The sequence below is a fragment of the Oryctolagus cuniculus genome, chromosome 12 (genome assembly GCF_051225735.1).
Source record: "Oryctolagus cuniculus isolate XC-2025 breed Fujian yellow rabbit chromosome 12, ASM5122573v1, whole genome shotgun sequence".
NCBI classification, from domain to species: domain Eukaryota; kingdom Metazoa; phylum Chordata; class Mammalia; order Lagomorpha; family Leporidae; genus Oryctolagus; species Oryctolagus cuniculus.
This window is the reverse complement of record NC_142878.1, coordinates 75,103,632-75,122,444: the sequence shown is the minus strand read 5'-3', so window position 1 is coordinate 75,122,444 and position 18,813 is coordinate 75,103,632. Positions and strand designations below refer to the sequence as shown.

The window sequence follows — 18,813 nt, the reverse complement described above, 5'->3', positions numbered from 1 at the left end:
TCCTGCAACAGAAATGTAAACATTGTCCCCACAGAAGGCAACTGTGTTTGGTTGGTATCTCTCGACCTTTAATATTTTCATTGATATTGTAAGTTTTTCTCCTATTTTTGACCTAGAAAACGCTGACATAAAAGAACCATTGCTCACTTTTCGATTTGATTTTGAAAACAGCCACCTTGCAGAACTCGTAAAAGTTCTAATAGTTGTCGGTTCTCTCCGCTCCCGGCAGGAAGCAGGCTGCGACCCAAGACAGCTCAACCCCCACCCCGCTCCGGCCGGGAACGCCTCCGGATACACACCTGTTACCTGCCGGGGAGCCAGCGTCCCGAGGGCGCCAGCCTTGCCCCGCCAGGTGGACCCGCTTTGCGCGCCGCAGCCCCCGCCCCGGCCAACGGCAGCGCGGAGTGGCCGCGCAAGGCTGGGCAGGACCAATCCCGCGGCTTGTCCCCTCCCCTCGCCGCAGCCCTCGGGCCAGCGAGCCCTGGGACGCCGCAAACTCCTGGGCAAGAAGGCCTGGCGCTGATTGCGGGGCCCGAGCCAACCGCGTCCTGCAAAGCCGCAGGCGCAGCCCCCGAGCCTCGCCCCCTCGCGGCCGTGGGGCTCCGCCGCGTCCCGGGCCCATGGCGGTGGCCGAGCTGTACACGCAGGTAGGAGGGTCGGGAGGGCACGCGGCTGGAAGCCGGCCCGGCGCTGACGCTGACTGTCCCTGGCGCCCGGGCCACACCTGTACACCTGGCGTGGGAAGGGCGGCCGGGCTCGCACAGTGGGGCGCGGAGGGGCCGCGGAGTCTGGGGGCACGGGCCATCATCGCCCCCTGAAGGCTGAGGCGTGATCCGGCCTCTGCCCGCGTGGAAGGCACCCCTCAGAGCAGCGAAGCCCCAGGGAAGCCTCTGGGCACCGGGGGTCGCGCCTGCCTCCGCACCTCCTGCGACCGCGGCACCTCGACCCTTTCCTCACCCCCTTCCCGCCACCAATCAGAGCTGCCCACGCGGACGTGGGCCGCCCAGCCGCGGGCGAACACCAGCATCTGTGATCCTTCCGATATCCTGGGAGCCGCTTGAACAGCTGTGGCCGCATAGTCAGGGCGCGGTGTGGAGACCTGGGGCTTCGCAGTGCCTGCAGGTGCACTCCTCTGGTCCTGATGGTGGTCGCTGTCGCTGCCAGGGCCGCACGCTCACGGAGGGGAGCGGCCCGGGGGTCCTGATGTCAGCCACCTCCCCCTGGCTCCTCACTTGACGTGTCCACGGTGTTTAACAGTTTCCAAAGCACCTTCCACACACCCGGGCTCCGAGAAGCCCTCAGCAACGTCATCTCCCCTTACCTGGGAAGGGCAGTGTGTCCACACTGCGCCCAGAAGCCCCAGCGGTGGGCTTGGGGGATTTTGTGAGCAGCTAGGGTGAAAGCGTCAGTGTTTTCGCGGGAAAAAAAAAATTCATTCCGACAGCCATGAAGCACCCCCTCCGCCCCAGCTGGAGAACATAGCGTTCCTGGCACTCAGGTCGTGGAGAAGAGAATCAGAGCTTTTCCCTGCCACCTGCGGGGCTTCCAACTCTACAAGGCACCTAAGCTGCAGGTGAACAAGATGGCTGTAGGGGATTAGGTTTCCTCCTCTACTCTGCTTACCTGGCAACAGCACTTTCCTCTCCAGGCCTCGCCATCAACTCAAGTTCGGAGTGGGCAGTGTTTGGGTTACCCCAGTCCTGTTCGAGAAAATTTTTCCCAGCGACAGTGTGGTATCTGATATCCCCATCGGCTCGCCAACAGTGCTTTCTTGAAGTCTTCTGCCTACTAGAGCTTGAGAAACTTCTTGAGTAAAACCACACTGCAGAAACTTGGGAAGACAGGGAAAATTGGCGATTAACCTATTTTATGTAAAAGGTTTTTTCTGAGGCCAAAATACGAAGGTGTGAGCGTCCCTGTCATCAAGTGCCTCAAACCTCAAGGGCTGATGGATGCCCAGCAGGTGTAGAAACACTAATATGGAGGAGTTTTCCAGAGGCCGATTTGGGCGGACTGAGACTCCCAGAGACCGGAGACTTGGTGGCTGTCCCTACCAGTCTTGGCTCCAGGGGACACTCCTGTCCCTAGGCTACCACTCCCCCATTTGTCGGTCATAGAGGTGGGAAGCTCCCCAACCCGTGAAGCTGCCTGCCTGTGTGTTCAAGAGCTCTTGCTCTTTATTTCTGTAACTCATGCAAGGTCCGAACCCACTTCCCTGCTACCACGCGCCCCCCAGCTCCCAGTATAGCTGATTGCCTGGGTCAGAGTGTGTGAATGGGGACCCTTGGGGACGTTTAACGCCCTGGGGTGCTCTGGTTCCCTGACAGTCATAGCCACAGGATGTTTTAGAACAGCCTGAAGCCCATTTCTCACCCAGAGGCAAACACTGACCCTGCAGCATGGGAATGAGGCAGTGGCAGAGGGGGCGCGTGCATTCTGGGATCCCCACACGGAGTCCGCTCCTGCGTGCCAGCTGTACGCACCCCCTCCGCACGGCTGTTACCTGCCTGGCCCCTGCCTACGCTCTGTTCCCGCAGCAGCCTTTGAAGACAGGCGTGTTACCCTCCATAAAACGTGTAGCACTTACTGAATGGGGAAGCTCTGGGGGAGGTTAGAAATTCCGATTTTAAAAATTTAATGAATTTGTTTGCCTTTATGTGAAAGGGAGAGAGAGGGAGAGGGGAGGAGGAGAGGGAGAGAGAGAGGGAGAGAGAGAGAGATCGTCTGTCCGCTAGTTCACTTCCCAAGTGCCTGCCAGCAGCCTGGGCTGAGTCAGGTGCAATCTGGGTCTCCCGCTTGGGGTGGCAGGGCCTCAGGTCATTGACCCAGCACGTACTGCCTCCTGGGATGCACAGCAGCAGGATGCTGGATCAGAAGTGGACTCAAACCAGCCACTCCAGTAAGAGATGTGGCTTTCAACTGCCAAGCCACAATACCCGCCCCAAGGTTCCTGAAGTGACAGTCTTGCCTCTTGAGGTGTCTGATGAGTGAGAAGTGTCCGGAACTTCCATCTGCTGAGGCCAAGGGGGTCGGGGACACCTGGCAGGTGGTGGAGCTGAGCAGCCAGAGCAGAGCAGGGCAGCAGGAGCTGGCTCAGCGCTGGGGAAGTGGGGGAGGCCAGCGGTGCCCTCAGGACCGCGGGGAACACAGGCTGGGGCCAGGCCCCTGCCTTCTCGGTCTTCCCAAGTGTCCGGAGACAACTGGAGCTGCACTGCTGGACGTGAGGGTGGGGGCAGGGAAGAATGGGCAGCTGGACTCAGGGGCGAGGTGCAAGAGAGGACTGGCGGGGGTGACGTGCCGGTTAGGTCTGACTGGCGGCCAAGGGGGAGACTCAGGAAGAGGAATCTTTCTTAGGAAGTCAGGAAGCAAGTTTTGTGCCTGCAGGGTGGTTGAAGTGGAGAGGGGGCTCCCCGGTGAGGTGCTCTGGGAGGGGGTAAGAGGTGGCAGATGGCGGGTGCTACAGAGGATGGGCGGGGTCAGGGATAGGAGTCTTGGGCCAGCAGTGGCCATTGAAGCCAAGGCACTGAGAGCCTCGCCAAGGATGAGAGGAGTTAGCAAGGCCAAGGACAAGACACGGGGGACCTGTGTGGTCAGGGAATGAGAGGAGGCAGGGGGCCGGGGGAGAGAGAGAGGAGAGCCAGCCGCCTGAGGGGAGCGGGGCTGCAGGGGGCAGTAGCTGCTGGTCTAAGGGGCAAGTGACCCAGCTGTTGCCCCAGTTACCTGGCAACACTGCCCCAGTGTCCAGAGCAGCACTTCTACCGGGAGAAAGCTCTCCGAGCAGAACCGGCCTGGCCGTTCTGTCTCCCTCCTCAGCAGCTCTGGCCCTGTCACTCACTGCTCAGCCCAGGCCAGTGCAGTCCCCCGGTGCACACACCACGCCCTGGCATGCCGTGCTTCCTGTCTGCAGTGGCTCATTAACTCCCCGTGCTCCCCACTGACCGAGACCTTGCAAAGAACAGGACCACTGCGGGCTCCATACCAGCCAGGACTGATGCGAGTGTGAGTGCGGTAGAAAAGGAGTGTCCTGGTGATGATTTTTATCTTGTGGTCTCTGGGTAACACTGAAGCACCAGATGCCAGCCTCAGAACTTTATGTGCCTTCTCTCCTTTAATCCAAATACAGGGCTCCATGGGAGATGCTGTTACCACACAGGTCTAGCATGTTGCCTAAGGTCACCTAGAAGTGTTGGCTCCAGGACTGTGTTGTTAATAACCTCCCACTACCACCAACTTGGTTTCACCACCTTGATGATCTTCCTCCTCTCCAGGGGTCTGACCTTGACCCCTCACACAGACTCCTGGGGTGTCCTCCACTGCCTAGCTACCTCCCCTGACACCTGCTGATGTATCCCACTGTTCTCTATGGTAACTAAAATGGAACCAGCAGCAAGAGTGGTAGAGCAAATTATAGAAGACCCACATGACCGAACGGCCTGAAGCTATTGAACGTGGTGTTTTTGAAGAGTTGATGACAACATGGAGAAAAGCTTATATTAGGCTGGACAATGGGGCACAGGAGTTGCATGTGCTATGTGATCCCAAGCCTGGAACAGTGTGCACGCAAAGGGGGAAAGACTGCATCCATCAGTAAAGACTGCACACCCAGCTGTGCTGCCGGCTGAGAGAGGCCATGCATCAGTAAAGACTGGACACTCAGTTGTCCTGCAGGCTGAGAGAGGCCAGGGAGTGAAGGCAGAGGAAGGGACACTGGATTGAGCCACTCAGAGGCCCTTCATGCCTCAGTGGAGCGCGAGGGGAAAGGGGAGACTGGACATGGTCATGAGCTAAAGGGCCGATGGGAGTGAACCAGCGTGTCAGAAAAGCACCTAGCGTGGGTTAACCTCAGTGGAGTCGGGGACTGAGGCTACGGAGGCAGGGCTAGGAGGCGTGGAGATGTTTAGAAGGAGGAAGGAAGCCAGGAGGGCTGGACCTGCTGAGAATGAGGGGCAGGTTGGGCTGCCCAACTTTGTCTCCAACAGCATCCTTCCAGCCCTGGGTCTTTCTGGATGAAGTGCTATATCCTGGTGCCTATCTTAGTAGCACTGTCGTCTAGATCTGGTCTGCCCAGCCATGAGACCTGTGGACCTGCATGTCCCTCACTGCCCCCCAGTACTGGGTTAGTGTTTGGTGTGTTTTGAGCAGTGCTGGTACCTGCTCTGGCCCTGGAAGCTACTATGTGTGGCGGCTTTTTATAGTGATGCTGTTACAATGTGGTTGATTTTTGATTCCTAAATACTGGACTACATTTATCTCTATGAAGTTCCCCATCTTATCATTCAGTGCCCACGGTTTCTGCAGCTTTCCAAAGCCTTTCTGATTGGCCATCTTCTGCTCATTAATTCTTTCCTCATTTTATAGATACGTGTTCTGTTCTGCTTTTCATCAAAGATAGAGGTGAAAGCCAAGAATTGGGGTGGTGCAGAATCGAACTCTGGCTTCTAGAGACCTTGCGCACTGCTCAGGACTCAGATTGTAACTGTTAGCCACTGGTTGCTAATTATATCATTCAGCTGTCCGATTCTCTGGCTTTGTATGAGGAACTCACTAATGCCCTTAGAGAAGTTCTGCGGAAGCTCAGACGTGCGAGGTGAGAAGTGACTTGACTGCAGCCCAGGGTCCCTGTCTAAAATAAGGTCAAGGTTCAGTGGACTGATTTTTTTTTTTCCATTTGGCTCTCCTTTTTTTTATTTCTTTGTTTTGTTAAGATTTATTTATTTGAAAGGCAGATTTACAGAGAGGGAGAGACATAGAGAGAGAGAGCTTCCATCTGCTGGTTCACTCCCAGGTAGCCTCAACAGCCAGGAACCAGAGCATCATCTGGGTCTCCCACATGGATGCAGGGGCCCAAGCACTTGGGGCATCCTGCGATGCTTTCCCAGGAGCATTAGCAGGAAGCTGGATCAGTAGTGGAGCCACCAAGATGCGGCGGCTTAACCCACTGGGCCATAGCACTGGCCCCCATTTGGCTATTCTGCACAGCTTTAGACTTTTTTTAAATGATTTATTTATTTTATTTGAAAGGCAGAGTTACAGAGAGGCAGAGGCAGAGAGAGAGAAGTCTTCCACCCACTGGTACACTCGCCTAACAGCCGCAACCGCTGGAGCTGAGTGGATCTGAAGCCAGGAGCCAGGAGCGTCTTCTGGGTCTCCCATGCAGGTGCAGGGGCCCAAGGACTTGGGCCATCTTCTACTGCTTTCCCAGGTGGTAGCAGAGAGCTGGATGGGAAGGACTCGAACCAGCGCCCACATGGGATACCAGCACTGCAGGTGGCAGCTTTACCTGCTGCACCACAGCGCTGGCCCCTAGACTTCTGTATATCATTAACAACTCTGGGAAGTGAGATTTGTCCAGTGTATCATGTATAAGTAGCTCAGAAGAGTAAAACAGTACAAAAAGACAAAATACCAAATTTAGTCATTACCAAGTTCAACTGAACACCTGGGACCTTGAATTTTTGTTCACCAGAGTTTATAGAGTGCTAGCTATGGAAAGTCATTATACGGGGTTCCAGACCACAAAGGTGCGTCTCTGGAAGCTCAAGTGTGGGGGTGAGGGGGAGGTGACCTGGACACCTGTGGCAGGGGCTCTGAGACCTGTAAAGAGGGGGCCTCCAGCGCCACCTGGGCTGCAGGCGGCAGGGCAGAGACGCAGCTTGGAGTGGCACTGACTCTGGACTGCCCAGAGCTGTTTGCTCACGGATTCGGAGGCGATGGGCGGGGCCGCAGTAAAAGGAACAGAAGTGCCTTGGTAGAGAGCCAAGGAAAAGCTTGGCAGGTTCTGGAAACTGGTAGTAGTTAGGGGAGACCACAGGCACAAGAGTGGGCAGGAAAGAAGGTGAGTCCTACCGAGGAAGAGTGCTACCAGGGTGGCTCCCCAGGCCTGGCTGCTCACGTGAACCCCCGGGGGTGACTTCCTAGGCTTGCTTCTTGGTTCCTCCCCCCATGGGAATTCCGATCAGCTGTGATGAGGTAGTTCGAGGAAGCCTATTGCTCAGGCTGGTGGGTGAGGTGCAAGGCTGGCTGGGGCCATGGCAGGGAGAGCTGTTTAGAAGGTAAGCTCCCCAGCCCCAGGGGAGCACTACACGGTTGTGTGGGGAAGTGGGCAGGGTGCTTAACATTGTCCCAGCTTTCTAAAATGAGGGGCAGCGGGCTAAGGCCTGGGGAAGACGTCATCATTACTTGGAGCTGGCATCTGTGAGGACCCCAGGCCATTTAGGGGCTGATACCTGGGAGGCAATGGGAGGCGTGGGATCCACATCCCAAAGGGGTACAGATGCCAGCGCCGTTGTGTTAGCTGTGGGAGATGGAGCTCTCCAGAAACAGCCTGGTACCAGGAGAGGCCGGCAAGGGAACCTCTGGGAGGGGAGGAGGTAGGGAGGCCAGGGAAGGGGTCTGCAAGCAGAGTGGAGAGGAGGAGGAAGAGTGATGTGATCTCAAGCGTGGGCACCCCAGGCTCTAGGAGGGCACCGCCTACTGTGCTATATGCCACACAAGTCCTCAGGCCATCTCCGCGGCAGGCAACGCGAGAGGGTGTTGTTCTCCCCCCCTGCGCATGGCTCCGCGGTTCTGACCTTGGCCTCAGGCTCCCAGGAAAAGGCCTGGGAGGTGGCCCTGTCTGCTCCTTCAGCGCTGTGGCAGCCCAGGCCAGGCCTCCCGGGCAGGACGCGCGCGCACGCACGCGCAGGGCGGTCACAGGAGAGCACTGGGCACGGTGTCAGCCGTCTACAGGCCACCAGGTCAGCCCTTCCTTCTCTGGCTGCCAAGTGCTGCCTTGTGGGTAGAGGAATGTGAGCCAAGCGAGGGGCGGGCACCGCCTGGGCGGAGCTTCGCGGAGCTGAGTAAACCTTGGTGCTGTTTACCCAGCAGGCTGGGCCGCCTGCGGGGTGTGGGCCGCCCAGAGCCCAGGGGCGGCACTCCCCCTCACCCTGGCAGATTGGCGGACGGCAGGGCAGCCCCGTGCACCGACACTACCTGCCGTTTAGTGCGTTTGGTTTGAGCTGCATCGAAGGTAGAGCAGTGGAAGGGACAGCATGGCGACTGTCAGTTTCAAGTTCAGGATTGCATTCAGGGCCAGACTTGGTCTGACTGACAAGGTCAAGCTAGGCCCTGGCTCTGCTGCGGGCTGGGCCTTTGAGAACCTCTCTGTGTGGGGTTTGCCCAGTAATTGCCCTCCCTAAGCCTATGTTGGGGTACCAGTGAAACAAAAGGATTTGTTGGTTTGATACTTTTTACTTTTTTTTTTAAAGACTTATTTATTTATTTTGAAAGAGTTACAGAGAGAGATCTTTCATTGCTGGTTCACTCCCCAGATGGCCACAATGGTCAGCACTGGGCCAGGCAGGAGCCAGGAGCTTCTTCTGGATCTCCCACGTGGGTGGCAGAGGCCCAAGCACCTGGGCCATCTTCTGATGCTTTTCACAGGGCATCAGCAGGGAACTGGATCGGAAGAGGAGCAGCTGGGACATGAACCAGCGCCCATCTGGGATGCAGCATCACAGGCGAAGGCTTTACCCGCTACGCCATGCGGCCAGCCCAAATCTCAGAACCCCAGGCTTCTGTAGGGGGACCTCAGGCAGTTCCACTCCGGTCCCCAGCAGAACATCTCTGGCCTGCTTCACCCAGCGGGCCACCCCGGTTGCATTTGAAGTAAGCTTTCTGCAGCTTTGCAGAGGGACGGCCAGCAACCTGGAGTAGGTCATCTCTGAGGACCTGCTTAGCTCTGAGAGTCTACAGTGGGCAGTTCTTGGTAATTTGGGGCACTCCATTTCGTCACAATCTGAGCTGTGCATTTTCCATGGCAGACTCAGGGTAGGAAATGTGTAGCCCTGGGCAACAAGGATGTGTGTGGGTGTGTGGGTGTGGGTGTGGGTGTGTCTGAGAGGTGTGTCTGTGTGTTTGTGTGACTCTGTCCACCTATCTGATGGGAGGATTTGTCAACACCTGCCAGGTCATATTCCCTCTCCCTCTCCCCATCTCTCTCTCCCCATCTCCCTCTCCCTCCCCCCATCTCCCTCTCCCCATCTCCCTCTCCCCATCTCCCTCTCCCTCTCCTCATCTCCCTCTCCCTCTCCCTTTCCCTCTCCCCATCTCCGTCTTCCCCATCTCCCTCTTCCCATCTCCCTCTCCCCCTCTCCCCCTCTCCCCATCTCCCTCTCCCTATCTCCCTCTCCCTATCTCCCTCTCTCTCTCCCTCTCCCTCTCCCTCTAAGTCACCCATCCTATATCACATTTCAGCAAGCTCCTTCTCTTTCCTTGCCACTGAGGATGAAAATAAATAAGTTGTGCTGGTCATGACTGGTATCCACCCAACGGCCTTTATTTCCTGGTTAGTCAAGGCAATTTGTGTTCATCAATAGATATATCCCTCCTCCAGCACTGTCCTAGTCATGTGCCAGTGTCTTCAACTTTGTTTTATTCTCGTTCTTTATTTCCTCCAACAACTTCATATGAAAACTTGAAGCACCTTTCAAGCTGGACAGTGAGTGTTGTCCTGTACCTCGAGTCTAGCACGGCCATCTACCGCATTCGTGGGATCACCTGTTTGTTCATCACTGTATTCTTTCCAGCTTTCAATCCATCTTATATTTGGAGCATTTTTAAATTGTAGTCATCAGGACACCTCCTAGATATTTCAGTATATGTTTTTCACTAAACTTCTGTATTTGTTTAGCTCTTGATGTAAAGTTTATAGACAATGGAATGGATGAGTCTCAAGTCTACATTGTCTGAGATTGGAAAAGTGTTTAGCACAGTGCAACCTGAATCCTATCAAGATAGAGAATGTGACCATCGCCCCTGGACCATCCCTCCGAGGCTTTCCCGGGGCCCTACCTGCCCCAAGAGGCAAGCACTGTTCTGAATTTTCTCCCACCTTACGTTGGTTTCACCTGTCCCAGCACTCCGTGCAGAGCGACCCAGGCAGTATGTGCTCCCTTGGGTGAGGCTTCTTCGACTCAGAACGCTTTCTTTGCAACTTCAGCCATGTTCCTGCTAGTATCAGTAGTCCACTCCTTTATATTGGCTAGTGACATTCCATTGTATGGGCACACCACAGTTTTATTTGTGAAATTTATTAACATTTATGTATTTGAAAGGCGGGGAGGGAAGAGAGATTGAGAGAGATCTTCCCCATCTGTTATTTCTCCAAATGCCTGCAACAGCCAGGACTGGGCCAGGACAAAGCTGGGAGCCCAAAACTCAATCTAGGTCTCCCAGATGGGTAGCACAGAGCCAAGCACTTGAGCCATCACCTGCTTCCTCCCATGGTCCATTTAAGCAGGAAGCTGGATCAGAAGCAGAGCAGGAACTTGAACCCAGGTGCTCCAGTTTGAGATGCAACTGTCTTTTTTTAAAAAAAAGATTTATTTATTATTTTTTTTTTCACAGACAGAGTTAGAGAGACAGAGAGAAAGGCCTTCCTTTTCCGTTGGTTCACCCCACAATGGCCGCTGCGGCCAGCGCACCGTGCTGATCTGAAGCCAGGAGCCAGGTGCTTCTCCTGGTCTCCCATGTGGGTGCAAGGCCCAAGGACTTGGGCCAAGATTTATTTATTTATTTGAGATGCAAAGTTACAGAGAGGCAGAGAGAGAGAGAGAGAGATCTTCCATCTGCTAGTTCACTCCCCAGTTGTCTGCAATGGCCGGAGCTGCGCTGATCCGAATCCAGCAGCCAGGAGTTTCTTCCGGCCTCTCACGTGGATGAAGGCTCTCAAGGACTTGGGCCATCTTCCACTGCTTTCCCAGGCTATAGCAGAGAGCTGGGTCAGAAGTGGAGCAGCTGGGTCTTGAACCGGCGCCCATATGGGATGCCAGCACTGCAGTTGGCGGCTTTACCAGCTATGCCATGGCACCACTCCCCCCACCCTTTAAAGATTTATTTATTTATTTAAAATGCAGAGTTACAGAGAGACAGAGGCAGAGAGAGAGAGGCAAGCATCTTAACAGTTGAGGCAAATAACCCACCCCTCATTTATTTTTTTAATTCATCCTTGTATTAGTGAACATCTAATCTGTTTCTAATTTTGGACCATTATGAATGAAGTTAGTATGAATATTCATGTACAAGTATTTTTGTAGACATATATTTTAATATTTGCCTTTAAGGGGTACTATTTATTCTGATGATGAAAGTAATATATATAAATTGTAGAAAATATATTGGAGCTGGTGCTGTAGCACAGCAAGTTAAAGCTCTGGTCTGCAGTGCCAGCATCCCATAGGGGTGCCAGTTTGAGTCCCTGCTGCTCCACTTCTGATCCAGCTCTCTGCTATGGGCTGGGAAAGCAGTGAAAAGGGGCCCAAGTCCTTGGGCCTCTGCACCCGCATGGGAGACCCAGAGGAATCTCCTGGCTCCTGGCTTCAGATCGGTGCAGCTCCGACCATATTTAGGGGACTTTGGAGATTCCATTGCCTACAAAATGAAGCAGCTTCACCCGGTACCTTGCAGGTGCACTAAAGACTCCGTTGTCGGCAAACAATGGGTGAAAGGGTTCCTATGCAAGGACTGAGCTAGTGAACAGAAAGAAGCCTTCCTATGTTTAACCATCTAAAGACCAGTGGTTCCCTCTTTTTTTTTTTTTTTTTTTTTGACAGGCAGAGTGGACAGTGAGAGAGAGAGACAGAGAGAGAAAGGTCTTCCTTTGCCGTTGGATCACCCTCCAATGGCCGCCGCTGCAGCCGGCGCACCGCGCTGATCCGATGGCAGGAGCCAGGAGCCAGGTGCTTTTCCTGGTCTCCCATGGGGTGCAGGGCCCAAGCACCTGGGCCATCCTCCACTGCACTCCCTGGCCATAGCAGAGAGCTGGCCTGGAAGAGGGGCAACCGGGACAGAATCCGGCGCCCCAACCGGGACTAGAACCCGGTGTGCCGGCGCCGCAAGGTGGAGGATTAGCCTATTGAGCCACGGCGCCGGCTTTCCCTCTTGAACTTGTTGAGAAATTAAGCTTGTCTTATCCTGTCGGTCAGTACAACAGGGTTTGGATTCCTGATCCTGACGAAGTTTGGAAGTCCGCGGAGATCGCGAAGGACTACAGAGCTGGTGACAAAGTCCTGCGCCTCCTGCTGGAGGATGGAACGGTGAGGGCCCTCGCTCTTCGCGCTGGCAGCCTTGTAGAAGCAGCAGCTGGGGTGTGTGGGGATATGCACACAAGGGGACACCAGCATCATCATCCAGATGGCTAGCTTGGGGGGGGGGCGTCCTGCTGATGCACTTGTGCCATTCCCCCGCCCCGCCCCGCCCCAGCCCTGCCCCCCCAGCTACCCTGCCCCAGCCACACTTCTCTCTGCAATGAGGGCCCAGCTGCAGTAGCCGGTGTGTGCTGCACTTGCAGGTGTTCAGCATTGTTCGGCGACGGCTGCAAAGCTATGAGCCATTTTGGCTTCGTGGGTCTCGAAGAGAATGGGCAAAGATGAGAACGTTGGAGAGAAGTAGTTTGAGCCCAAGGCATAAACTTTTAGGAGAAAAAGTGTCAAGAAGAAGGAGACAGAAAATTGGAAGGGACAGGTGGGTGAGGGGAGGACTGGGGGCCGAGAACGGCATCAGTGATGTGGGAAGGCTTGTTGGCTGGAACCTCCAGGAGGGCCCAGCTGTGTGTGGCCTTAGGAGGAGCCTGGCAGTGCTGGTGGGGCCAGGCCAGGCCAGGCACGAGCTTCCCCCTGCGCCTATGGAGGCTGTGCCCAGACCCCTCCCTCTGCAGCTTTGGAAGGCTTTACATCTCCTGCCACCACTGCAGAGACATCCTGTTGGCACCAGGTAGGGGGACACAGAGCCGGACAGAGGATCTGGGCACCCCCTGGATGTCAGAGACGGTCTGGGGACAGCAGAGGACCGTGACATGCAGGCAGTCTCTGTAGAGAATGGACACAGCATTTCTCTTCAGACCGCCCGGATTTGGGAAACACGTCATGAGATTCTGGGTGGGGAGAGAGACTTAGAGCGTGCCCGCTAGACTCAGGCTGTCGGGACTGAAATCCTGGCACACCACCTGCTACATCCGTGACAGTGGCCCCTCGAGTCCTGGCGTGCAGAAGGGATCAAATAACAGCATGCCAACATGGGGTTGCTGCGGGCCAGGCAGGATGCGGCAGGTGCACGTGCGAAGGCAGGAGGAGGCTCCCGCGGCCATTCGGGCTTCCCTTTGCCAGCAGTGGGGCCTTGCCGCTCGGTGTGAGCACAGTCAAGGCTCTGATTAGGGATCAGGTGGCTTCCTCTGGGGAGAAAGAGCTCAAGGCGGCAGCTGCCCCCGAGGTTTGCGGCTTAGTGATAGCAGCAGGGTTTCAGGTGGCCGCGTTCCTGGCCTTGAGCCTGCTGGGTGTGAGGGGAGAGGCAGGTAAGGTGGCAGGCAGCCAGACCACTCTGTGACTTAACCCTCGGCTTCCACCACGAAGGACAAAGCCTGCACTGTGTCTCCTCTGCCTCCACCTGTCAATCCAGCCTTCTTCACATTTTCTCCGCCTTCCCTAAAGACTGCATGCCCTCCCCCTCCCTGTGTCTCTCCCACATAACTTAACACCCAGTGCCTGGACCAGAAAGAGGGGCAGTTGATTTAAAACCGAACAACTGCGAGAACATGAAAAATTGTGTATGAGAAGCATTTGCTTGATTTTATCCTCAAAATGAAAGTGTACAAGTTGACAGTGTTCTGGTTGGGGACACACTCACAGTATAACGGCACAGGCAACAGCAGGGAGGGAGCTGCTCTGAGCACCTGTGTCCCATCATCTGGGTGGGCCTGCTGCTCCCCTTAAGCAGAGCAGGGCAGCCAGTGACAGATGTTTTTATTTTTTAATTTTTTTTTTTGACAGGCAGAGTGGACAGTGAGAGAGAGACAGAGAGAAAGGTCTTCCTTTTGCCGTTGGTTCACCCTCCAATGGCCACTGCGGCCGGCGCGCTGCAGCCGGCGCACCACGCTGATCCAATGGCAGAAGCCAGGTACTTATCCTGGTCTCCCATGGGGTGCAGGGCCCAAGTACTTGGGCCACCCTCCACTGCACTCCCTGGCCACAGCAGAGAGCTGGCCTGGAAGAGGGGCAACCGGGACAGAATCCGGCGCCCCAACCGGGACTAGAACCCGGTGTGCCGGCACCGCAAGGCAGAGGATTAGCCTATTGAGCTGCGGTGCCGGCCTTATTTTTTAATTTTTTAAAAGAATTTATTTGACAAGCAAGGAGAGAGGGAGGTTTTCCTTCTGCTGGTTCACTCCTCAAATGGCTGCAGTGGCCGGAGCTGAGCAGATCCAAAGCCAGGAGCTAGGGGCTTCTTCCAGGTCTCCCACATGGGTGCAGGGGCACAAGGACTTGGGCTGTCTTTTACTGCTTTCCCAGGCCATAGCTGAGAGCTGGATCGGAAGTGAAGCAGCTGGGACTTGAACCGGCGCCCATATGGGATGCCAGCACTGCAGGCGGTAGCTTTACCTGCTATGCCACAGCCCCAGCCTCTAGCCAGCAACAGATGAATGCCCCTGTCTACACTGAGAGAGGTATTACCAAAGAGAAGGAGCTCGGGCTTCTGAGTGATGCCCTGGGGTCTGTGTGATCCTGGACAGAAAACTCCATCTTTCTGCGCCTGTCTCATTAACTGCTACTGTCCTGTCCTCTGTGGAGAGTGGCTTGGAGGACTGAATGAAACCATCAGCGGTGAGCTCTGGGCTGTGCTCTGCACAGTGGCCCTTGCTGGAGCAGCTGGTTCACCTTGGGGTGCTGTCCAGGACCAGGATCCAAATGAAGGCCGAGGTGCTGACTAAATACCAGGACAGGAAGAGGAGGGAGCAGGTGGAGCCTGTCGCGGGGACTCAGGGCCCTGCTCCCGGGCGTGGGCTGGCCCGTCCCCTGTGCTGAGTGGATTAATGAGTCTCACCACGTGATGCTTGGCTCTACCTTGGGATCTGCCAGCAAAAAGGCCTTCACCACAAGCAGCCCCTCCAGCTTGGACCATGGCCATGACCCCAGATAAATCTCTCTTAAAAAATTATTTTTATTTGAGTGGTAGTCAGAAAGACAATGTTCTCATCTGCTGGTGCACTCCCTAAATGTCCACCATAGCCAGGGCTGGGCCAGGCCAAAGCTGGGATTCAGGGACCCAACCTGGGTCTCCCACATGGGTAGCAGGAAACCAATTACTTGAGCCATCACTGGCTGCCTCGCAGGGAGCACATTGACAGGAAACTGGAATTGGGAGTGAACCAGACACTCTGTTGTGGGATATGGGGATCCCATCCAGCATCTTAGCTCCTCGGCTCACCACCTCCCCAAACCTCTTTTCTCTGTAGTTTAACCAGCCTGGAAATTGTGTCATTAGCAATGGAAAATGGGCAAAGACACTCAGCTCCGTGTGGCACAGAGGGGTCAGCCTGGGAAACTTACCTTGCACCAGGCTGAGAGGGATAGGAACAGACAGCTGAGCCCAGGCAGCCACGAGCCCTTGCGTGCGTGGGCAGCTGTAGACCGGGGCCACCTGCCCTTCCACAGGGACGCCACCTCCCACGGGCTTCTGCACATACTTCTCGTCACCAAGCACACCAACTTGGAGCAGCGATTTGGGAACCTTAAAGCTATAAGGGACGTGAGATCATCATGTCCTTTCAGCAGCAGCGTGCTGTTGGGAAACGGAAACACCCAAGGCCCAAGCATCTATCTCTATTTTCTCATGTTTGTTCATTTATTTTTACCTGCTTGAAAGATAGGTAGGTAGGTAGATCAGTTGATCAATCTTCCATCCGCTGGCTCGCTCCCCAAATGCCTGCAGCTGGGCCAGGCTGAAGCCAAGAGTCTGGTTCTCCATCCAGTTCTCCCACTTGGGTGGCAGCAACTCAAGCACCCACACCATCTTCCTCTGCCTCCTGGGATGCCTTTATCAGGGAGCTGGATCAGAAGAGCAGTAGCCGGACACAAACTGGCACTCCAGTGTGGCATATGGGCACGCCAGGGGGCAGCCTAACCCACCCGTGCTACAATGCCCGTGAACCACAAGCATGCAGAGCCGTGTGGTAGGATTGGGAGTGCGCTGCTTAGATCCCTACCACGTGGTTCCCTTCATCGAGGCCTCGGGAGCTCTGAGGGCCCCTCAGCTGGCTTGGTCCCTTTTCAGCTGAGAAGTCAGGCTAGGAAAGGCGACTCGCCTCGGGGCGCACACCAGCGCCCTGGTTCCCACCTTTGTTGCTTTAGGAGTCAGCTACGAAGGGTATTCTCAGGGCAGCTGTTGGTACAGCAGTAAAGCCTACTTGGGGTGCTTGCATCCCATCTCAGAGTGCCTGGGTTTGAGGCCCTGCTCTGCACCTGATTCCAGCTTCCTCCTAATGCACACCCAGGTAATGGCTCAAGCCATTGGGTGCCTACCACCCACGTGGGAGACTCAGATTGAGTTGCTGGCTCCTGACTTCAGCCTGGCCCAGCCTTAGCCTCGGCTGTTGCAGGTGTTTGTGGAATGAGCCAGAGGATGGGCAATAGCTGTCCCTCTCTGCCTTTCAAAATAATGTTTTAAAAGTGATTTCTTGTTGCTCTACATGAGTTGTTGTTCAGTGTCTGCAGTGACCTCACTGCAGGGTGAACAGGACAAGGACAGAAAGCGGTTCAGCAGCAACACCAAGAACCTTCCACTTCCGCAACTTTGATTTCCTCTCTGTCCGCAGGAGCTGGATCATCCCATCGATCCCGGAGCGCTGCCTCCGCTGCGCAATCCCGACATCCTGGTGGGCGAGAACGACCTCACGGCCCTCAGCTATCTGCACGAGCCCGCCGTGCTCCACAACCTCAGAATCCGCTTTGCCGAATCTAAACTCATTTACACCTACAGTGGTGAGGAGGGCTCGCAGAGCACCCCAGTGCTGCTCTGGGCCGGGTTCTTTGTTCTACAAGGAAGCATCAGATGGGGAGAGGCTAGGATTAGAGCTGTGATCACCCTGCTGAGTCAGGGAGATGGGAGGAGGCACCGTTTGGGTTTCCCCATGGGTTTGATACATGTATTGCTGATTTGGGGTGTTGGTTTTAAGATGAGTTACACCATGAATGGCAAGAAAGGGCCTCTTGGTTTGGGGGTGTTCCCACCTGTCCTCTCATCCCACCACCAGAGCAACCTGGAGATGTAGGTGACCCGCAGGTGATCTGACCAGAGCCACACTGAAAGTTTGGGAAGTGGCAGAGCTGCAATTTTTTTCATCAGAACCTGGAGAGGTGGGGGACCATGAGGCTCCAGTAGCTGCATCTGCTGTCTCTCCCCAGGGATCATCTTGGTGGCCATGAATCCCTACAAGCAGCTGCCCATCTATGGAGACGCCATCATCCACGCCTACAGCGGGCAGAACATGGGCGACATGGACCCACACATATTTGCTGTGGCGGAAGAGGCGTACAAGCAGATGGCCAGGTAGCTTCCTGCTTATTCTGGGTTTTCCAGTGTGCTGTGCACCTGCTGGACTCCTGCCATGAAGGGGAGGTGACCTAGGCTGGGCTCCGTAGAAGAGGGGGAGCCTTGTTGAGTAGACTGACTGCACCTGTGACTGACCTGCAGAGACCGAGTTTCCTGGGGTTTGCTCCTTCCCGATGTTTCTCATGCTGTGTGGTTGGTTGGAGGAGGATTGGTATATTCACCACCGTGAGATGTTGAAGTGTTTTGTTTTTTCAAAGAAAGTGAATCTAATGACAGACATGTTTTGGCTGCAAGAGACGGGGAGTTTGATCCTCATTTCACCACTTGGTTTTTGGCTGCTGCTAGGGGTTCTTGTTTTGCTAGGGAAAATTTATGAGAAGCCTTGCAGGAGCCAGGCACGGTGGCCATGCCCCTGTATGTCACCTCGGGTCTGTTCAAAATCGCCTGGGATGCAGAGGCCTGGGAAGGCCACTGAGCTCCCAGGCGAAGCTGCCCGTTGCCATACAACAAGAAGGCAGAGCCTGTAATTTGTGGTCAGATTCATTGACTGCAAATACAATTTATTTTCCCTGCAAGCATCCCCTTCGGATGTCCTCATTGGTGAGGTGAGGAGACTAGAAACACTGTCTCATCTCCGTAGTTTGTGGGAGGACTTTTCTGGCTGTGGTCTCCTATGAGTCTTGCACCACTCCTGTGACGTCAGCCAAGCCAACATTGCCCTCATTTCACAGATGCGAAGCCCAAGGCCCAGGACCCAGACCATAACCCTGGTCTCCCCCAGCTCTGCAGGGTCTATGAGCTGGACACTCACACAGTGCTCATTCCTGCTTCTGCTGCTTGTGATCTGGGGACCACAGGGTGGCTTGAGCAGGGAGCAGGTGTGTGGTTCTGTGCTGTAGAGGGGTCTGATGGGCAGTCTCCGGCTGCCCTGGACCTCTTCCCAGTCATCAGAGATCCAGAGCCATGCAGCTCCCCTGTTCCCTGGGTGGGACTTTCATCCTCAGGGCCTAGTGCGTGCTGGGCTACCTCCTCCACATGCTGAGTGACAGGGTGTCTTAGGGAAGGATGCACCCATCCAAGTTAGGGAGACTTCCCAGAAGCCCCACAAAGTGCTTCTGCTTGCAGCTCATTGGCCAGGACCTACTCACATGACCACGCCTGGCCACAAAGGAGGCTGGGATATGTAGTCTTCTGTCCAGCGTATTGTTAGCATCAACTAACAACTAGGGCACGGTCTCTGGGAAGGAAGGAGAGAGTAGATGTTGGGTGGACAATTAGCGGTTTCTGCTGCACCACATTTTTTCTCACCCTTTAAGACCCAAACCTCTAGGATTTTCCCCTGGCTCCTGCAGGTTTCCTAGGAACTTCTGTGATTAGAAACAGGATATCCACTGCTGGTCGGTCCTGGAAGGCGGTGCCAAGTTCAAGCTAGAAGAGACTGTTTTTCCCTTG

General features: G+C 55.2%; 1 protein-coding gene across 2 annotated transcripts in view; it reads left to right on the top strand.

The window, feature by feature from the left end:
* Nucleotides 1-471: 471 nt before the first annotated feature.
* Nucleotides 472-18,813, top strand: part of MYO5C (myosin VC) — a 96,685-nt gene continuing 78,343 nt past the window's right edge. Inside the window, exons 1-4 of one of the 2 annotated variants that reach the window (XM_008268992.5) lie at nt 472-647; nt 11,964-12,074; nt 16,625-16,790; nt 17,214-17,358. In XM_008268992.5, coding sequence (XP_008267214.4) covers nt 621-647; nt 11,964-12,074; nt 16,625-16,790; nt 17,214-17,358 — 449 coding nt within the window. In that variant the 5' untranslated portion in view covers nt 472-620. The remainder of the gene's footprint in view (nt 648-11,963; nt 12,075-16,624; nt 16,791-17,213; nt 17,359-18,813) is intronic. The other variant, XM_089309467.1, reaches the window with a different exon arrangement.